Here is a 23,193-nt window from a genome sequence, read left to right as displayed (position 1 = left end):
GGAGGGAGGGACAAATTGGGCGATTGGGGTTGACATATACACACCACTATAGATAAAATAGATAACTAATAAGGACCTACTGTATAGCACGGGGAACTCTACTCATTACTCTGTAATGACCTATATGGGAAAAGAATCTAAAAAAGAGTGGATAGATATATGTATGTGTATAACAGATTCACTTTTCTGTACAGCAGAAAGTAACACAACATTGTAAATCAACTATACTCCAATAAAAATTTAAAAAACAAAAAAGAAGTTTGGTAAAATATAAAGACATTTTCATAGAAATTAAAATTAAGAAAGCATATGACTAGCAAACATTTAATAAAGGAAATTCTAAAAAATGTCTTTCAGGGATAAGCCAAATGATCCCATAAGGAAGATCTAAAATTCAAGAGAGATGGTAGATATTAAAACAGATATATATTTAAAAAGACGTCTATGGATCAACTGATCAATCGATCAATACATAGATATCTCTATACACAGCCCACGGCTCCCAATTGTTTACTGTTCAAATCCCTTAGCCCAACAGCTAAGGCCTTTCCAATATAACTTTTCCAATTTTCTCTCTTTCTTACTTTTCTCTAGGAAATTTCCCTTCCTTTCATATTGTTGTTCTTATGGAGGCCTGAATATGTTTGCACATGACATTTGTATTTGGGTCATATCTTTGTCCTTGCCTAATAAACTCTTTCCTGCTCTTTACTATTCATATTTTAAGGAATCCACATTTTATATAACATCTTTCCTAAGTACTAAGCTCATAGTGATTGCCATTGTCTTTCCCTCATCCCTTGAGATATATATCCTCTGAAACAATCATTATATAATTAAAATAAACAAATATTTATCATGTACCCAATATGAGCTAAGTACTTTGCTAGGCATGTAAGACTTATTATACCAGACACACAATATAGAATGGTAGTTGGTAACACAGGATCTGTAGTCGAAGTTTAATCACTGTCCTGACACTGCATGATGCTAATTAACTATCTCAGTCTCAGTTTTCTCGTACATAAAATGGAGATAAGCAAACCATCTTCTTCTTAGAACTATAGTGTGCATTAAATAAATTATTTTATTGTGTTTTATTGGTAAAATAGATACATGGTAGATAGATACATATAGAGACATCACAGTACCATGTATATATATAATATATGTTATATGGTATATATATATATACATAACCTTACTATGAACTATGTAATTTACCTGGATTATCATGACGTATTTGATTGAGATTTGAATTCTAAATCATAAAATCCTAGGAATAAAATTGGCATTAAAATCCTGTGAGAATTACATTACTAGGAGTACCAAGGTCTAAGGTCTAAGAAATTATGTATGTCAGGAGTCTCCAAGAAGTAAAGATGAAAAGCCAGTTTGCTCTACCCAGAGTGTTGGCACCAGCTGAGAGATGTTGCCTTGGAACCCTGAGGAGCCCTCCCTGCCATCCTGTTCTTTTGGCCACAGTTGATTAAATTCAAGGCTGGCCAGAAACCTATGATTTCTAGCCTGACGTGTAAAGATGAGTTGGGCCAATTCACATTAATTGTCTCCAGAATATGAACCAAGATTCTGCAAGAGACTGAGGCAATTAGCAATTGGATGTGAATCTTGAGAAGATTCAATGAAATAAAGCAGGAGCCACAGAAAGCTGAGTCCAGTTTTAAACTAAAGCTATAAGAGAAAGGGAACTATGAGTAATCTAGCAAACTGGGAACAAGATATGAATGGTGCAGGTGCACTAAGATGTAGAGAACCCTGCAGCCTTTGAGAGAAACGATGTGTGAAACCTGCCTTAGTCCCTAGCAGCCTTCTAGCTCCACTTCCAGCCCATATGTAATTGTACAATAATTTTTTTTTTCGTTAACTTGAGTGAGTTTCTGTTCTCTACAACCACAAAAGCCTAACTAAAATGTTTGGTAAGAATACTGGCTAATCTGTGACATCACCTCAAAGAGGCCCTTCTCATTGAAGGGCCCTGTACCCACTTTGCGGGGTCTGCTCTTTCTCTCAATCACTGTCTCCCCAGCTAATGAGGATTCATCTTACTTCCCGGCTACTATAGTTGACTATTTCTCTGATTATCAAAATTTGCTCTGTGTTTCATAGTTTCAGAGCCATCTGGGAGCTCAGCCACTCAAATAATGAGATAATGAGTAAAACGGTTTACAGCCTTTCCCTCCTCAGCTAACATATTCACACTTTCATGGGTATCTTTACTTAGTTCTGAATATGGCAATCCTACAACAGTAAGGGGGCCAGTAGGAAGGATTACTAGAGTGTAGATTCTGAACATCCTTCTTTCTTCAATACAGAGTAGCACATTCTACCCTTCCCAAACCCTTGCCCAACACTGTCATTTCCCCCATGTCATTTATTTTCCATTCATATAGATATGTTAATTCATTTTTTAAATATCAATTGAGCACTTCCTATGTTATAAGAACTATGAACAAAGAGCCTAAAGTCTTGTACAAGAGACAGATAACAACGGGTAATTACAATATTGTATGGTAAATCTGTACTCAAGAAGGAGTTGGCGGGCTTCCCTGGTGGCGCAGTGGTTAAGAATCTGCCTGCTAGTGCAGGGGACACGGGTTCGAGCCCTGGTCTGGGAGGATCCCACATGCCGAGGAGCAACTAGGCCCGTGAGCCACAACTGCTGAGCCTGCGCGTCTGGAGCCTGTGCTCTGCAACAAGAGAGGCCGCCATGGTGAGAGGCCCACGCGCCGTGATGAAGAGTGGCCCCCGCTTGCCACAACTGGAGAAAGCCCTCGCACAGAAACGAAGACACAACACAGCAAAAATAAATAAATTAATTAATAATAAAAAAAAATTTAAAGACACAGAAGGAAATTAAAACCTCTCATAATCACTTGTTAATATTTAAAAAAAAAAAAAAAAAAGAAGGAGTTGGCAAACTTTTTCTGTAAAGGGCCAAATAGTAAATATTTTAGGTTTTGTGGGCCACATAGTTTCTATTATAACTATGCAACTCTACCACATGAAAGCAGCCATAGACAATATGTAAGTAAATGCATGTGACTGCATTCTAATAAAATTTAATTTACAAAAACAAGTGGTAAGGTAAATTTGATCCACAGGCCATAGTAACTCAAACATACAAAAACCCCTTCTCTAACGGAACTTACATCCTAGTGGAGAATATGGACGTTAAGCAAAAATTTTAAATACATAGCATGTTGGTGACAAATTCCAAAAAGAGAAGTAAAACAGAGAAGAAACCATGAAGAGTCAGAGGAGTTGGGATTTTAGGTGAGGTCACCAGAGAAGCCTTCACTAGAAGGTGACTCTGAAAAAAGACTGGAAGGAAGAGGGAGCGCTAGCCATGTAGGAGTCTGGAGGATGAACACTCCAGCAGAATGAAAAGCCACTGAAACATTTATGCAGCAGGACTATGTCTGCCAAGCCAAGGGACAATGAGAAGGCCAGTGTGGCTGGAATGGAGTAAACAAGGGAGAGCATGGTGTGAGATGAGGCCACAGAAATAATTGATGCCAGATTAGGTAGGGCCCTGTTGGTTATAGCAATACTATTGGCCTTGACTCTGAATGAGCGGGGAAGCTGCTGGAGAATTCCAGGCAGAGGAATGACTTGATCTGAAGTGTACTCTAATAGGGTTACTCTGGCTGCTCTGTTAAAAAACAGAGTGCTGGGTGGTGCAAGAGCAAAAGTGGGGAGACCCGTTAGGAGGCTATTGTAATAACACAGGTGAGAGACAATGGGATCAGAGCAGAGTGATGGCAGTAGGGAGATAAGAAGTGGTACAAATGAGATAGATAATCCCTATTTGAGGACCAAGGAATGTTACCAGGAAAGAGGAAGTGACATTCTAACTGAACTTGAAGGATAAGTAGGAATCAGCCAAGCATCAAGCTAGGAAAATCAGGTCCACAGCCACAGACAGAGCTCCTGGTGAGACGTGAGAGATGCACTGGGGTTCAGAAAATTAATGGGTCAACATCTTCCTCCAGGGAATGACGCTCTGATGAAACAAATCTTCAGAATAACCCGTGATGCCCAGACTAACTACATGTTCCATACATTCCCCAACCTACTTCTCTGTGACTTTCATTCTGTCACTAAAGTAATATGCAAACAGTGTTCCTAGAGGAAAAAAAAGGAAAACATGTGTTAAGTGTGCAGCTGTCTTTCAGATTCCTAGGCTTAAATTCTAGGAAAAGATCCCTAAGTGAAATCCTCCAAGACAGACTGGCATCTGGCCAGGGTACCAAAGCCAGCACCCCAGCTCCTAGGAAAATACCCAAGTATCTTGAACAACTGAATGTGTTTGGAGACCAGGGTCTCTCCTAAAAATTTTCTAAGAGGAAATATTTTTAACCCAGACATACCACAGGGCTCTCTCACAAGTCTGCCTATTTGCCTAGAAAATAGCCATGAAAAGGAGAAAAACAACCTCTCCCCACTTACCTGGGGAGAAAAGTTCACTGAGCCAGCCAGGTGAACAGAAAAATTGTGGATTTCACTTACTCTATAGAATTGTATCTATTGAAACTACAGAGAAATTGGTCTGTAGAAAAACAACCAAGAGACATTTCTGTTTGTTAGTAAACTTTCTGAGCTTACCAGAAGGTATTCTTATATCTTCTCTCCTATTCCCTTTGCCAGATAAAATGAGAATGAGAAGGTGAGTCTTGTCTCTTCAGAGTTTGCACAGCCTGTGCATTTTAGTGGAGGGATTTAGGTGTTTTCTTGCTGTTCAGTTTTAAAGTTTCTTCTCCATTTCTTTTTTCTCTGCCTTCTTCTACCCCTTACACTTATTTTCCCCATGCATGTTTTTTTTGGCTGCAGGGAACTTTGAATCCCAACTTCAAAAGAAACCTATAATGAAGCCTGGCTGATGTTTAACAGATCTGCCACTGCAGGGGCCCAGCCCAACCATTCCTTTGGCTCAACAGCCACAGAGCGTGGGTGAGCAAAGCACAGCTAATCCAGAGCATCCAGGTCCGTGCAGCACCAATTTCTCCACCTGTTCCCTTGAATGTCACATGCAACTGTCCTCCTGTCCCATAGATACATACCCTATAGTGTACAACTGCAGACACCACTCTGTGCCATGTTTCTGCAGGGCACCTCCCAGCCCACCCTCTTGAGGTTCCTTTTAGAGGGAAGTAGACCATGCATTAGCATTGCTATATACAGCAGTTCTTCTGCCCTCAAACTCCCCACCATCAAAACTCAGGAAATGAGGCAGAGAAGACACAGTGAGGCACCAAGACACAGAGACTTCAGCCCACCACAGGCATCAGAAAGCAAATGCAGGGAATTGCCTTGATCCCATTGTCTGTTTCACAGCATGGTGACACTAGGTGGTTAATGACTCTCACTTAAACTGTTCTCAGCCATTTGTTTGTTGTTGTTGTTGTTTTGGGGGGCACGGGGGAGGGGGCTCACCGAGCAGCATGTGGGATCTTAGCTCCCAGACCAGGGATTGAACCCCGGCCTTTGACAGTGAGAGCTCAGAGTCCTAACCACTGGACCACCAGGGAACTCCCCTCAGCCATTTGTTTTTATTTGGTGATTTTTCTCCACATGATAACAGAGTGATGAAATCTGACACATAGAAACCAAAGCAAAGAGGTAAACACAGTGCTCTAGATTTGGTTGGCTACTAAGCTCAACTCTGATGTGAAAAGGAGAGAAAGAGTAAGGGATGGAAAGTAGATTCAGCAGCAAAGAATCCTTCATCTCTGAGACATAATTTTAGAGAGAAAAACAACAGAAACAAGTCATGACCAAAAAGAAGCTGAAGCCTACAAAGGTTAGGGAAGCTGAGTTTCCCTTGGGGCATAGAGATTCCCTTGGCTTGGCTTCCTAGGATGCATCATAGGGAGGAGCCAATGACATTTGTGATTTTACTAAAGTGGACTTTCAAGCCCTTCTTTCCCACAGCAATTGTAGACCCTCTCTTAGGGCAGCTACTATGTAGAAACATACATCTGGTGTATGTAGCCTTCCCTTTCCACAAGCCAAGTTTCTCTATCTTGATAATTCTGTTCAACTGGCTGGGTAATGTATCTATAATTCATATCTCCTTCTGACCAGCCCCAAGTCTGATAAATACTCTCCCTTTGATAGGCCCATCTGGGTTACAGATGTTTGGTGCTGGATTCCTCAGGCTCTCTCCTCCTGTCAGAGCTTTTGGGAGAGGAACTCCTTTGGGCTACATTTCTGGTTTCTTGCTGGGGGGTGGGGGAAGAGGGAACATTGAGCAGGATTTGAGAAACAGGAAGGATTGTTCATAAAGCAATCACTGTACTTGCATGTTAGTAATCAATCTGTAGGTGTGTCCCCCACTTCCCAACCACCCCCTACTAAATGGTGAGCTCCTGAGTAGAGGGACTCTTTGCCTGGCACGCTCGGCTCCTCAAAAAATGTCTGGAAAAATTTGTTGAAGTTGGGTCTCTTTAGAGTCACAAAATAAAGGAATTGTGAACTTGAACACTGTGATTTAATTGTAATAATAGGGCTGCTAGATATGGGTAATTTAGTTCAGACACAACCACCGACTCTACCAAGTCACAGGCGCTCATAGAAATCCAGAGATCTACACCTCTATGAATCCAAAGTCCTTTCAAACAGTCTAAGCCATGGCACAGAAAAGCAGTCTATACTCTATGTTCTGCTTTTAGTGCCTCAGACTGAATTTCAACCCAGGTATTTAGATAAAATTACTAAATCCCTCCACTAAGATATTAACAGTTACTCTATGTGTTCTTTATATTTGTCCCTTTGCTTAGCTTACTGTGTCTGGCACATCACAGGAACTTGATAATTGTTTTTCAAAATATGGTTCTTGCCAATAAGAGTTATGAAAAACAGTCAATGTTTTTAATAATAAAAATTCAGCACAAGAAACACAAGGCAGAGAAGATGGAGTATGAATAAAAGGTCTGTACATGAAATAAGTATCAGGGAATTGGGAAAAAGAAAACCTACCCTTTCCACTACAGTCTGCCTTCAGATTTCTCCCTCTAAAAGAGGAAATTCATAGATAAACATCCTTTTTTAAATCATAAGAGTAGAGATATGAAAGTGTGTTTCCTATTGTGAATAAGCACTAGACATCTGAGAAAATCCATCAGCATGAAAGACAGATAGGAATTAAGAGAAAAAAAAAAGGAAAAATAAAAGTTGACTATAGATGAATCAGATATAGTGCACAGGGAAAAAATTCAGAATTCATCTTATTTTTAGCCTCAAAAAAGGGTGCATCCTTAAAATAAAAATAGACTACTATAGAAAATCAAAAAGTAAAGTCTTAAATATATGATTGCTAAAATTTAAAAGAATTCAATAGAAGAGTTGGAAGATAAACTCAAGGAAATCTCCAAAATATAGAACAAAATAACAAAGAGATAGAATATAAGTGAGAAAAAAGACAGAGAATAAATTCAGGAAATAAATCCTCAGGCATTTCACAGAGGAAAAATAGATCAGAGAATTAAGAAATATCAAAGTAATAATTTCAGAAAATTTGCCAGAGGTAAGAGGCATGTGTCCAAATGGAAAGGACCACTGAATATCAACAAAAGAAGAATAAAAGGCCAACACTTAAAAAGAAATTATCATAAAATCCCTAAAGTAACAAAGTTAAAATTCAAAACGATTTTTTTTTTTTTTTTTTTTTTTTTTTTTTTTTTTTTTTTTTTGCTGTACGTGGGCCTCTCACTGTTGTGGTCTCTCCCGTTGCAGAGCACAGGCTCCGGACGCGCAGGCTCAGCGGCCATGGCTCACGGGCCCAGCCGCTCCGCGGCATATGGGATCCTCCCAGACCGGGGCACGAACCCGTGTCCCCTGCATCAGCAGGCGGACTCTCAACCACTGCGCCACAGGGAAGCCCTAAAACGATTTTTAATAGGAAAAAAAATTCACCTCTAAAACACATAGTTATAAGAATAGAAGCTAGAGGCAGCTAATGAATCTCTTCAAAAATTTAAGAGAAAATGTTTTCCAACCCAAAATTTTACACCAGGACAAACTATCAGTTTGGGGTAAAGGCAAAATAAAAAACATTTTGAGAAATGCTTTTCTGAAAAAGTTACCTAAAACATCCTTTCTTAGAAAGTTACTTAAGGATGTTTTCCAGTAAAATGAGGTTGTAAATTAACAGATATTCATAAAATTCAGGACATAGTGACTCCAATTCCCCCTCAAAAAAGCAGTGAAGAGAAGTTTCAGGATGACAACTTTGAAGCAGAACTAAAGATAACTGGTCAAGTCAGAAGAGGAGAGAAAAAATGGAATAAACTTGAAGGGAGAGCTCCAGAAGAGTGTTAAAAAAAAAAAAAAAAAAAGACACATTCTATAGATTAGCTAATATGATAAAGCATTTGAAAATGATTGAAGATATCAAAAAAGAAGGAAGGAAGGAAGATAAAAGAAGGGAGGGAGGGAGGAAATAGAGACTCAAGGGGGAGGGTGTGTGTGTATGGGAGAGTGAGGGAGCTAAACCAGAAAGGAAATATAATAAAAGAATAACACTTTGTTCTGCAACCAAAAGAAAAATATTCTACAGTCATAATGTTGTAAATATATATATCTGACTCAACCAAAAATAGTAAAATTACTATATTAGAAAAATGCAGAGGAGAGGGAGGAGACAAAGTAAAAGTCTTATCTTTGTAATAAGAGCAAGTTATGCATAATGTTTAAAATTGATGAATCAGTCCTAACCACTGGTGGTTCAGTGGTTAGGACTCCACACTTTCACTGCTGAGGATGTGGGTTTGATCCCTGGCCAGGGAACTAAGATCCCGCAAGCCAAATGGCACGCCCCCCCCAAAAATAATAATAATTTAAAAAAATAAAATAAAATTGATGAATCAAGTGATATAAATATAATATTTGGATATATGTATATGGAGGTTATTACCAGAAGAGGCAAGTAAAATAATTAAATATGGGAGAAAGGCTAGAGAGTGGAGAAGGATGAGGAAGAGTTAGGCAGGGGATTGTCATTCTCCCTTTTGGTACAATTTGGTAAAATTGCCTTTTGGTACAATTTGATATTTTAACCAGGAGCGTTTATTTTTTATTTAAATGTTTTTAACTATCAAAAAAAGTATGACTAGTTCCTTTTATTCCAAAAAGCGAGTTTTGCATGTAGGCGTAAGAAAGTTTGAAACGTGTCTGGGTCTACAGATAGAAAAGGATAAGTTACCATGGCAACTCTGAAGTGGTAAGGGGAATAAGTTATAAACACCCGGATGAGGGCAGTGGCAGTAAGTATTTAGAGACACAAGGGGCCACTCTAAGAAGAGTGATGCCTGGGTACCTTGAAAGACAGCTCTCTCAGTCAAGGCAGTGGGTTGTTGTAATGAGCTAGTAGACAAATGAGAACAAGCCAGATTTCCCTGGAGAGTTCTCTGGAGATCCTAAGAGTTGGCAAACATTGTTGTTAGTGAGGTTTAGCTTCTGCTTAAGGTTATCAAAATCTAAAAACCAAACCCAAACAGAATCTTTCTTATGCAAATATTTCTGGTAATGTGATCAGTTCCTTGGGTATTATTATGTAAACAAAGGCTTCCCATCTGTCAGTTCTAATAATGATTATAACTAACGTTAGTTTAGAACTGATTCTGTACTTTGAAAACTTTAGAGTTACCAAGCACTTTCCTGTACCTTATTTCATTTGCTTCACAAAAATAACCCAAAGATATAGGTAATGCAAAGTATTACTGCAATCACCCTCATTTTACAGACAAGACATCTGGGTTTACAAAAGTGACTTGTGCAACTTACACAGCTGGTTAAGTAGCAAGGACTGTGGAACTCAATTCTGTCCCCTGATTGCAAATCTTACACTCGATCCTTGATGTCAGACATCTGAGCTACAGGTGAACCTATTCACTGGTGCTAACTTCCCATGCACAGGGGCACCAAGAGGACTGCCCACACACAAGACCACGAATTACCACACAAATCATGGCCCCAAACCACAAAGGCAGCCATTCAGGTATTGGGTGGAAGCTGAGATCTAGTCCTCCCGCCTCCCACCAACACTACATCCTACCTCAGGTGTGGGCCTTGTTATAATTCGTACAAAGGTACCAGTTATAAATGGGGAACCCTTTCCCACATACACAAATTACTAAGTTTACCACCCACCTCTCTCCTTTCGTACCTCCCTCTAAAATTCCCGAACTCCTGCATCAACCATCAAATGGAAATCCTCCTATTGGCTTCTGTCTCACAACAGATGACACATCAGATCCATTTATTCATTAAAATAAACATGAAATAAACAACTATGTCCCAGCTGCTGCTCTAGGCACTGGGAATGTAACAAGTGTCCTGGTCACATAGAGCTGATATTCCAAGCCAGGGAAAGACAAATAAACAAATACACAAGAAAAACATCAGAAGTGATGTGTTATAGAGAGAATTTAAATTAGTTGACATAATAGCGATTGATTAGTCAACTTGGGAGATCAGGAAAGGCCTCTCCAGGAGGCGACATTTAAGTAGATTTTGGAATGACAAGAGAAAACTCACCAAGGGAAGACCAAGGAAAAGAGGATTCCAAGAAGATGAAACAGCTAGTGCAAAGCCCTGGGGCAGGAACAAGTTTGATCTGTTCAGTGGAACAGAACAGTCAGTGAGGCTGTGCAGTGTGGGTGGGGAGAGCAGGGGAGGAAGCTGGAGAGGAAGGCAGGGGTCAGGTTGTGATGCAGGAGACAGGAGGGGAGCTTGGATTTTATTCTAAGAACAGTGGGAAAAAAACTAAGAAGGGGAGTGACAGGATCTAATTTACCTTTTACACAGGAGCTTTCCAGATGCTGTGTGGAGAATGGAATTTAATGGGGCAAAAGAGGAAGCCTCCAGTCATCTAAAGGAGACTTGTGGTTAGATGTAGAATGTCTTATGTTCATAAAGCTGCTGAACTGCTCAAACTGCTTCACACATGGGCCTCTTCATGAATTCGTGTTACTTTGCTGGAAACCTAAGACTATAAAAGGAATGCTCACGTATAACTGGTGCTGATTGGTTTCTATCGACATATACCTTGTTTTGCTCTCTGTGAAGATGCCCTGGCTTCCTCTGAGAGATGAAGTTGTTCAGCTTTCCTGTGTCTTAAGCACCTGGTGCATGAGCATTTCACACCACGTACACAGTTGTCTGCTCCATAGAAAGTGAGTTGGGAGGGCTGTGTCTCGTCTGAATCATCTCTGTGTTCCTAGTCACCCAACACAACACCTGGTACTTCATGAAAGCTCAATAATACCTGGTGGAGTAGATGAATGTTTTATTTGGGGGCTGTGTGAACACTCTTTTGTCTCCGGAAGCCAAAAGGATAAAACGATGTTAGGAATGTACCCTACAAGCCGGATACCCCAAGCCCCAGTCCCTTACCTCCTAGGTGAGTCAGGATCGAAGCAGGTCTTGTGCACGTCAGCCCCCTCCGGGTCACAGCAGTCACCATCATCAAAGTCGTTCAGCATATTGTTGCACTCCACATGGCAGATCCCATCCCTGCGATTCCAGGAGTAGCACCGGCCCTGCAGACGGCAGTCGCCCCCGTCGTAGCCTGTGAGTGGGTGCTCACACTCAGGGTCACAGTGGTCATTGCCAATCTTGCTGGGCTCACAGTTCACGAGCACAACACGGAGGCGCAGGGTGGAGTTGCGGACCTGGTGGATGTTCAGCTGCCAGCTGATGTTGTAGTGGCTAAAGGCTTCGTTGAGCACTTCGTGCTGCCGACTGATCTGCTGCTCACTCACAGTGGGGTTCAGGCCCGCGTCGTCACAGATGTTTACTACCTGGTAGCGGATCACCTTCTCTCCCCGAAGGGGCCAGTGCCAGCTGTACTGGGAAATCAGTTCCACATTGTCACAAGCTGTTTGCCCACAGAGCGGGGGCTGCAAAGGTGACAGAATCTCAGGCTCTGGCTCAAAGCCCTGGAGAACCTCAAGCCGTGGGTACTTCCCGTCTCTAAAGGGGGCCCACTGTTCTTCCAGGGGCTCAAAACTGGCTGTCAGTAGCAGGGTGGTCAAATCCTCCACCTCGCTTGGCTGCTGAGGACTGTGCTGGAGGTGGCTTTGTGGGAGGGCCGTCGACCAGAAGACCAGTGTGCCCAGGTGTCCACGGAAATAGTGCCCGTCCTCGGAGCTATCCCCACCCAGGAACAAAGAACGACAAGATGCCATGAAGGGACTGTTCAGGGGACCAGACTGATCCGGACTACTAGCCACCTGAGTGCCATCGATATACAGGGCCATGCGCTGTCCATCATAAGTGGCTGCCACGTGCGTCCACTTGCCTGGTTGATAGCGACCGTGACCCATCATAATGGTGGCTTTCTTCACGCGGTCGGTGCGAAGAGAGAAGAAGAAGCGAGCATCTCGCCTTCCCACATCCTTCCCTGAGCGGATCCCCAGGGCCCAGCCCTTGTCACTGATAGTGTGGGAGCAGTTATCAAACACACCTGGGAAAGAAGGAAGAGTCGAGGGGAGAAATACCAGATACAAAGGGGATGGAGAAAGGGAGAAGAAAACCCATATAAATAGCAAGAATGTAGGTTTTTAATGGGAAAAAGATAAGTGATACAGATTCTCCACCTGAGATGCCTGTCCAGTACCCCATATCAGGCTGTTCTGGCAACATCTTTCCCCAAAAGGAACTTAATTTGAGATTCCACCCAATTTAAAGCATTCTGGTGTTTTTAAATAACTAAAATGGAAGTTGTAAGGGGATGTCTAATGCAACTGAAAGCCATCCTCACCACTCTGGCACAAACGTTCCTCAGGGTGACTCTGTGTCCATGACTTCCCAGTCTTTCCACTTCCTCAGAAGTCATGAGGGCCTTCATGGTTTTTAAAAAAATTAGTCATCTCCTACCCCTTCAAAGGTCATTTTTCTCTATTGAATATTGAAATGATGATTCTTGTGGGGAAAATAAGGAGAAGACTGTAACATCCCAGACATGTTATTCCCTCTAGTGCCCAAGGGCAAGGATACCCATCCATAGTGAACAGTTGTTCCCCAGAGTAAGCAAAATGACATTGCCCCACGGTCCTAGAGTAAAAAAACCTAGTCAAATCATAAGAATGATTGTTTTATAGCCAATAACGCCCACCAGAGTACAGAAGTGGAACTTCCCCAGGTAAACGAAGCTCCTACCACATGCTACCTTACTTACCACCTTGCTCATAGGAGGCCCAGGACTATTAAGCCCCATAAACAAAGGAAGGAATTCCTGTAGATCACTATGTCACTAACAAGTTGGCAGCAGGAAGAAGTGATCAGATGTAACAGGACCACAGGTGAGATAGGAAGACTGAAGGCAATTTGGAGGCCTTGAATGTTCCCAGCAACCCATCTGCGGTTATGAACCCACCATCCTCCAGGTCCCTCTTATATTATATAGGCAGGGTCTCAAGAGCAGACTTCAATTGTAATTTACATAGAGGCAGTACATTCACACAGGAAATGCTTAGTAAATACTGCTTTAACTAATGAATGCATGTTAGAAAAGTCGGCTGGCCTTTAGATAGATACCTGAGGATAATACCAAGAGTTATTCTTCCCCAGCCTCCCCCAGTCAATAGTTTTACTTATTTACCTGAGCTCCTATATAATCCACGCAAACAGTACCACTCTATGGACAGTTTGGATTTTAAAGCCATGAGTCCTCCCATTGTAATTGCAGGCAAGTGTCTTTAAAGTAGCTATGTTTTTCATAAATGATAGATTATCTTCTCTTCTGTCTCTAACATAAATCAATAACTTGTGATTTAAAAAATAAAATGTTCTTTTTAACAAAAGCAACTCATCCCCAATCTAGCAATTCTAACAATTAGACTTCCAAGTACTGGTGATGACTAGGTATAATACAATGGTGATGTTCTAGTATTGTTTGGGGTTTTTTGTTTATTTTTACATTGAGGTCTGTATGGTAAAGGAATGTAACAATTACTGCTTTACAAATTCTTGTACTGGGTAGATTTTCAAAAAAGCAGATAAACCTAGTGAGATCAGTAATAAGTTTCCTGCTTCATGGTTTCTCCTTGGTTCACTTATTTTCATAAGTACATTTAGCCTTAATTATGTCCATCCACTAACCTATGAACAAATGTGCTTCAATATTTAATATCAGAACCATGGAGTTACTAACCTCTCAACTAGTAAATATCAGCTGGTTTTTAAGAGGAAGAGTTGAGGAGGAGGCTATTTCATATTTTTGCATATACAGGTGTATATGAGTTGTGGTATAAATTATTAGGCTTGACATATAAATTACTAGATAATTAGCTTGTTACCTGCCAGCATCTAACTGCAATTTTGAACACATTAACTTATTGTCCTTAGAACTTCTAGTAGCAACAAAATAATTGTTTCTACTTATTTAGCTCATAGGAAGCTATTAAAATTATAGTGTGTCTAAAATGTTATTTCTAACTTCTTGAGACACTACACAAAACATGGAATTTTCTTATCATACTAGTGTAGTTCTGATTAATCTAAATTTTAGTAATTATATTAGAAAGGATTCATTGGCCAAGAGCATTAAAATAGTCAATTTTAGTTGGGAGTTGTAGAAAGCATATAGAAGTATTACTTTTTGAATGATGATGAAAGTAATGATTCTTTACTCTCTAATTTAATAAGATGTCACAGCAGCATATGTGAAACCTCACTAGGTACCTAGATAACTGCATTCTATTTGCTGTATTACCACTGCTCATACTTCATCTGTAGGAAGAGAGTAAATAATTGTTGAAGCACTGCCCGGCACTCATTCCAGAGAAGGAAAAAAAAAACATATTTAACAAATAGAATTTTCCAACCCAATTACTGTGGACTGAACATTTATGTCTTCCCAAAATTCATTTGTAGGAACCCTGCTCTCTAATGTGAAGATATTTGGAGATAGGGCCTTTAAGAGGTGATTAGGTCATGCAGGTGGTGCCCTCATGATGGGATTAGTGTCCTTTTAAGAAGCAAACTAGCTTCTCTCTCTGCTCCCCACCATGTGAGGATACAAGAAGACAGACAGCCATCTGCCAACCAAGAAAAGGGTTCTCTCCGGACACCAGATCTGCTGGTGCCTTTATCTTTCCTAGCCTCCAGAACAGTGAGAAATAAATTTCTTCTATTTAAGACACCCAGCCTGTTGTATATTTGTTATAGCAAACCAAACGAACTAAGAAACCAATGTCATCAACACTAGCCATGGATCAGAATCACAAGTGGAACTTTCACAAATACAGATTCTTGTGAAACCATGTTGAAAGCTGCTGTTATTCTATATTTTAAAAACAAATAAAGGGCTTTCCTGGTGGCGCAGTGGTTAAGAATCCGCCTGCCAATGCAGGGGACCCGGGTTCAAGCCCTGGTCTGGGAAGATCCCACATGCCGCGGAGCAACTAAGCCCATGCACCACAACTACTGAGCCTGCGCTCTAGAGCTCACGAGCCACAACTATGGAGCCCGCACGCCACATCTACTGAAGCCCATGTGCCTAGAGCCCATGCTCCACAATATGAGAAACCACCTCAATGAGAAGCCCACGCACGGCAACGAAGAGTAGCCCCTGCTCTCCACAACTAGAGGAAGCCTGCATGCAGCAATGAAGACCCAACGCAGCCAAAAATAAAATAAATAAAATAAATAAATTTTAAAAAACAAACAAAACAAATCAAGCTTCTGACTGCTGTTCAATGGATGGAAATGCAGAAGACAGAAGTTGGGAATCTTAATTTTTCCAATCAGTGGAAAGGAATTAGAAAAATTGTTATCAATAAGTTGTCAGACATGAAAGTGGAAATCGCATCTGAAATTCTTTTAAACCATTTGTTTTAAACCATTTGTTTAAGGATCACATCCGATAGAGCATATTATGTTTGTCTGAGGTCTCTATGTAACCATACGTTCTTGCTCATTAATTCAGAAAACTAGTGGAATGAAAGGCAGTTAAAAGAAACAGGAGCCTGTTATGAATAAGTGCACAGATATGATGCTGTTAGAGAATATGGTTAATGGATTGTCTAGGATTCATAATTAATTGGGGCTTTTTATTATCTATAATACAACTCACATTTAAGACTACTGAAATGGAAATAAATGTACCCTGCTCCCACTAAAAGATCTATTATTCCAAGAGAGGAAATTGTGGCCTTGAAGCATAGTATGCTTACATCTCCCTGAGAATGACTGCCAGCCACCCCAACCTCTTTCATGAGATCATGAGTGTGTCCTTGTGGGGATTTTCAAAATTTACAAGGACAGAGTAAATAAATGTTTCTACCCCCTGCATCTTCTATAGTCTTATAGTCTGTACTGGTTAAAATCTGTTCCTCCAATCTGTAGGGTACTGAATGGAAAATTATCTGATTCTCTTCTCCCTTGAGACTGAATAAACCAGACTGCAGTTACACTAGAATTACAGTCTGTTCTCAGACAAACACAGCCTTAGCCCCAACATTGAACCCATAACCTGGAAGCTCTCTGCTTCACCCCTAGCTGGTGGGAACCGGATCATGCTTGGCCACTTGAAGTGCTGTCACCCCAGTAAGCCTTGCAGGGTTCACATTTCATCCCACTGTCTTGCTCTTCCTAGAAAAAGAAATTCTACTTGGAATTAGTCATTTCAGTTCCTCAAATATTTGCTGAACATCTCATTCATGCCAGATGTACATACTCTTCTCAGCTTTGGAAGAAAAGGTAGTCTCTGCACTTGAGGAGTTACAGTCTCATGGGAGAATAGGCAACATAGGAAATAATTTTAATATAATATCAGAACTAAGATCAAGAAATAAATAGGTGAGTAAAAACAAAACCTAATCACAGCCCATAGTTCAGAGATGATTTTCTGAGGGGATGAGACCCAAACCTACTCTTGAAGAGCATGTAAGAATTGGCCAGGCTAAAGAATTACAGATCATTCCACACAGTGGCAGGATGGAGAGCACCAGAGGTGAAACATGTCAAGGTAGGTCTTGTATAACACAGTAAGGGGCTTGGACTGTGTAAGTTAGGGAATACCTAGAGGCTTTCCTACTGCTGCCAAATGCCTCTGATATCCTAATAGCACACAGATGAACTCTAGCATGAAACACCACGTGGTTGACCTTGCCTTGCACACTAGCTCCAAATGCAATTAAGAAATTTTTCAAAGCTTACAGATGGACAACTGTGGCATAAGATATACATGAACACCACAAGAGTTCCATGTAGTTAGTTCACCCATGCACTTGTTGGATAGAAATTTATGCAGCAATACTAGTCGCCGATCTCAGTACTTGGTGCTTGGGATTTCTGTAATAATCATACAGTTATTTGACATCATCAGGAGTTCAGTATAGTCAAGAAGATAAACCTTAAATAAACAACTACAATGAAATATGCTGCCAGTTGGAAGTATAAATAGCTATGTGAACAGCTAAAAAACCCCAAAAAACAAAAAATCTTTATTAAAACATGGACATAATAAGGCAAAAATTCTCCCTGAAGTTACTAAATGTCAACTTTCCAGCACTAGACTACCTTCTTAATAACTTAGTTCCAATCAAATCTGCCCATGAAACTAAGGTCACCTTGATTACTAATCAGAGTGTCTGGGAAGGTTAGGGAGACCCAAAGCCAAAGAATTCCAACAGGTAAGTTCAGGCATTCCCAGATCAAAGGTCCTGCCATTTCACCCAGAAACATTTACTGTAATATTTCATAGAACCTGCATTTATATAAAATATCCACTTCAGCTGAATCTTCTAAACTGTGATGTAGTATTCTTTTAGTTAATATTTTTTTCTTCACTTCTTATCATGTAATGATATCTCCCATTTATACAGTACTTAAGCTTTCCAAAGCAATCTGGTGTAACTATCATTTAAACGGTAAAGCCATCCTGTGAGCTAGGCAGATTAGTATCATCACCAGCCTTATTATATAGATGAGGACACTGAGGTTCTGAGAGGGCAGGTGTCAGTCTGGGTGCATAGAGTACACTAGAGCCAACGTGTCATGATTCTGAGCCCAGAACAGTTTTCTATGCTGGGGAAGAGCATAATGCATGGTGGTTACAAGCATGAGTCAGCCAGAAGCTACAGCCTCCAGTCTACCACCTAACATGCTGTGTGACCTCAGAAAAATTACATCATCTTGCTGAATCTCAGTTTACTCACTTGCAAACTGTACCTGTAAAATAAAAATCTGTCCACCACTGGTCTTCTCTTCAGCATCCCTCAACCACAAGCTGAGATCACAGACCTACTTCATCACAGTGTTGTGAGAATTAAATTAAAGAACACATGTGAAGGATCTTAGCACAGTGCCTAACTCATACAAAGTGATTAATAAGCATTACCTGTGATGACTAGAAGGAATTTGATGATGAACTATCAAAGGGAAGAACAAATTAGATACAAAATCAGTGTTATGTAGATGAATGTTTAACAACTGGTTCTCTGAAGGGATAAAACCAAACAAACAAACACTGATTGTTGGCATTTGCTAATTTCTGTGGTGTAAATATTCCGACAATGGCCAATTTTAATTTACTGATGTCCATGAACATAGAGTTGGGAAGAGAAGTACAATTGGCTCTGGTGAGCTGGTCTGAGCCAGTTCCACCACTAGAAAGACTCAAAAGGAAAGCAGATACAAGCCACCGCATGTCTTCTTCACCCCCTGACTATTAAGATAGATGTGACTGCTTTGCTGGTCATCTGATTTTTTATAATTAAAAAGGAGTAAGTGTGACGTTGAGACTTCCTATAAAGCTACAGTAATCAAGATATTGTGGTATTGGTGAAAGAGTAGACAAATAGATCAATGGAAGAGAATAGAGAGCCCATAAATATAATCAATTTATCTTTGGCCAGGAGCAAAAGAAGCATAATGGAGCAAAGACAGTCTCTTCAACAAATGGTGCTGGAACAACCAGATATCCCCATGTAAAACAAAAAAAAATAATATAGACACAGATCTTATATTCTTCACCAAAATTAACTCAAAATGGATCACTAACCTAACTGTAAAATGCAAAACTACAAAACTTGTAGAAGATAACATAGGAAAGAAAACATACATGACCTTCAGTATGATGATGCCTTTTTAGATATAACACCAAGACATGATCCATGAAAGATATAATTCATAAGCTGTACTTCATTAAAATTAAAAACTAATTTTCTTCTAAAGACAATATCAAGAGAACTAGAAGACAAACCACACACTGGGAAAAAACACTTGCAAAAGACACATATGACAAAGGATTGTTATCCAACATATACAAAGAACCCTTAAAACTTAACAATAAGAAAATAAGCAACCCAATTTTAAAACAAGCCCAAGACCATAATGGATACCTTACCAAAGAAGATATACAGATGGCAAAAAGGCATATGAAAAAATGTTCCACATCATATGCCATCACAGAAATCCAAATTAAAACAACAATGAGATACCACTACACACCTATTAGAATGGTCAAAATCAAGAATACTGACAACATCAAATACTTTTGAAAACGTGAAGCAACAGGAACTCTCATACATGGCTGGTGGGAATGCAAAATGATATAGCCACTTTGGAAAACGGTTTGGTGGTTTCTTAAGAAACTAAACATACTCTTACCATATCATCCAACAATCGTAATCCTTTCTATTTACCCCAGAAAGTTGAAACTCTGTCCATACAAAAACCTGCACATGGATATTTATAGCAGCTTTATTCATAACTGCCAAATCTTGAAAGCAACCACAACATCCTTTGGTAGTTGAATGGATATATTAACTGTGGTCCATCCCAACAATACAATATTATTCAGTACTAAAAAGAAATTAGCTACCAAGCCATGAAAAGACATGAAGAAAATGTAAATGCATGTAACTCGGGGAAAAGAGCCAATCTGAAAAAGCTAAATACTGTATGATTCTAACTCTATGGCATTCTGGAAAAGGCAAAACTATAAAGTAGTTAAAAGATCAGTGGTTGCCAGGGGTGAGGGGAGGGACATGAATAGGCAGAGCACAGAGGACCTTTAGCTCAGGGAAAATAATAGGTAGATATACCTCAGTATACTTTTGTCCAAACCCATAAAATGTACAGCATCAAGATTAAAGCCTAAAGTAAACTATGGTCTTTGGGTGATTATGATGTGTCAGTGAAGAGTCATCCTTAAGAATAAAACATTTACAAAAATAATAAAAAAGTAAAAGATCATTCTGGTGAGTGATGTTGATAATGGAGGAGGCTATGCATGTGTATGGGCAAGGGATAGATGGGAAATCGCTGTATCTTCCTTTCCATTTTATTGTATACCTAAAACTGCTCTTAAAAAAAAAAAAGTAAGTTATTTTTAAAGGGGCGGGGGGTGCGGTATATGTTTCTCCCACTCTGGGTTTTGAGCCTTAAAATTACCAAAGTACTCAGTGACTGACTGCTCCTGTAAAATAAAATCTGTCCATACCAGGTCTGTTCTTCAAATCCTTCAGTCACAAACTGGGATCACAGAAAGACCTGCACGGCTCATCCACATGCCCTCAGGAGTGATGCCCAGCCCTGCTTCCTTAACTCCACCAAGCAGAAGAAAGCTGGACTTTGATAAAAAAAGAAAAATTATCAATCTCCACATTTAGAAGATTTCTCAGTCTAGCAGAGTAAAGGCTGACAAAGCCAACACAGTCTAAGCCAACACAATATACGTGGTGAAATTCTGAGCTTGTGCAACATTGAGATTTTATAACTTTGGATGTACATGTGATAGAAGCAAACACGTTATAACTGTTGTTTGTTCATCAAAACCACATTCTTGGGAGGAACAGAGGGACCAGATCATCAACATGATTTATGAAATCACTCAACACCAAACTGAACTATGAAAGCCCATGGGTTAGAAAAATCAGATCAAGTGATGTAACTCGAAAAATGATGGTGGTACTGAAGCCAAACATTTGGGTCAAGTCGTCTTAAAACTTTAAGAATCATTCTTTCATAGAATGGCTGAATGGATTAAAAAAAAAAAAAGAAGACCCATCTATATGCTGCCTACAAAAGAGATGTAAGGACACACACAGCCTAAAAGTGAAGGGATGAAAAAAGATATTCCATGCAAATGGAAACCAAAAGAAGGCTGGGGTAGATATACTTTTATCAAACAAAAGAGACTTTAAAACAAACACTGTAATAAAAGACAAAGAAAAACAAACACTGTAATAAAAGACAAAGAAGGGTGTTAGATAATAATAAAGGGGTCAATCCAACAAGAGGATATAACATTTGTAAATATTTATGCACTCAACGTATGAGCACATAAATATATAAAGCAAATAACAACAGACCTAAGGGGAGAAATAGACAGTAATACAATAATAGCAGAAAACTTAATACCCCACTTATATCAACGGATAGATCACCCAGACAGAAAATCAATACGGAAACATTAGCTTTAAATGACACATTAGGCCAGACAGACTTAATAGTTATATATAAAACATTCCATTCAAAAGCAGCAGAATACACATTCTTAAGTGCATATGAAGCATTCTTCAGGATGAGTCATATGTTAGGCCACCGAACAAGTCTCAATAAATTTAAGAAGACTGAAATCATATCAAGCATCTTTTCTGACCACAATGATATAAAACCAGATATCAATTACAAGAAGAAAAAGGTTTTAAAAATCACAAATATGTGGAGATTGAACAACATGCTACTGAATAATCAATAGGTAAGCAAAGAAATCAAAGCAGAAATCAAAAAATACCTTGAGACAAATGAAAATGGAAATAGCAATACAACACACCAAAATCTGAAACATGAAGCAAAAACAGTACTAAGAGTGATGTTTACAGCAATAAATGTCAACCTCAAGAAACAGGAAAACTCTCAAATAAAAAACCTAACCTTATACCAAAAGGAATTTTAAAAAAGAATAAAAGAATCTCAAAGTTAGTAGAAGGAAGGAAATAACACAGATCAGAGTGGAAGTAAATGAAATAGAGACTAAAAAGACAATAGAAAGTATCAATGAAAATAAGAGCTGGTTCTTTGAAACGATAAACAAATATGACAAATTTTATCTACACTCAGCCAGGAAAAAAGAGAGAGGTTTCAATTAAACAAAATCAGAAACGCAAAATGAGAAGTTACAACACCACAGAAATACAAAGGGTCAGAGGAGACTATTATGAACAATTATGCACCAACAAATTGGACAATCTAGAAGAAATGGATAAGCTCCCAGAAATATATGATCTTCCAAATAGAAGAAATGTTATGAAGAAATAGAAATTTTGAACAGACCAATTACTAGTAAGGATATGAATCCATAATCAAAAACCTCCCAACAAACAAAAGCCCAGGACCAGACAGCTTCACTGGTAAATTCTACCACATATTCAAAAAAGATCTATTACCTATTTTCTCAAACTCTTCCACAAAACTGAAGAGGAGGAAACGCTTCCAAACTTAATAAGGCCAGCATTACCCTGATACCAAAAACAGATAAGAACACCACAAATAAGAATATTACAGGACAATATCCCTGATTACATAGATGCAAAAATTCTCAACAAAATATCGGCAAACCAAATTTAACAATACATTTAAGAAAAATCATACACCATGATCAAGTGGGATTTATTCCAGAGATGCAAGAAAGGTTCAACATCTGCGAATCAATCGTGATACATCACATTAACAAAATGGAGGATACATATCATGTGATCATCTCAATAGATTCAGAAAAAACATATGACAAAATTCAACCTCAATTTATGATAAAGACATTCAACAAAGTCAGCATAGAGGGAAAATACTTCAACACAATAAAGGCCATGTATGACAAGTCCATATGTTCACCCATAATACTCAAGGGTGAAAGGCTAACAACTTTTCCTCTAACTTCAGAAACAAGACAAGGTTGCCCACTCTTGCACTTTTAATTAACATAGTATTGGAAGTACTGGCCAGAGCAGTTAGGCAGGAAAATGAAATAAGAGGCATCCAAACTGGAAAGGAAAAAGTAAAACTGTCACTATTTGAGAATGACATGATTTTATATATAGAAAATCCTAAAGATTCCATTAAAAAATTGTTAGAACTAATAAACAAATTCAGTAAAGTTGCAGGATACAATATCAATATAAACAAATCTCTTGTGTTTATACACACTAACAACAAACTATC

At 39.3% G+C, this 23,193-nt stretch overlaps 1 protein-coding gene across 1 annotated transcript in view; it reads right to left on the bottom strand.

The window, feature by feature from the left end:
• PAPPA2 (pappalysin 2) overlaps positions 1-23,193 on the bottom strand; it is a gene marked incomplete at both ends in the record, with an annotated part of 293,108 nt that overhangs the window by 239,917 nt on the left and 29,998 nt on the right. Inside the window, one exon of the mRNA XM_081225317.1 lies at positions 11,416-12,487. Within this exon, the coding sequence (XP_081081443.1) occupies positions 11,416-12,487 (1,072 nt within the window). The remainder of the gene's footprint in view (positions 1-11,415; positions 12,488-23,193) is intronic.

This window comes from Mesoplodon bidens, assembly GCF_964165515.1.
Source record: "Mesoplodon bidens genome assembly, chromosome: 2".
Taxonomy (NCBI): Eukaryota; Metazoa; Chordata; class Mammalia; order Artiodactyla; family Ziphiidae; genus Mesoplodon; species Mesoplodon bidens.
This window is presented reverse-complemented; position numbering and strand designations above follow the sequence as displayed.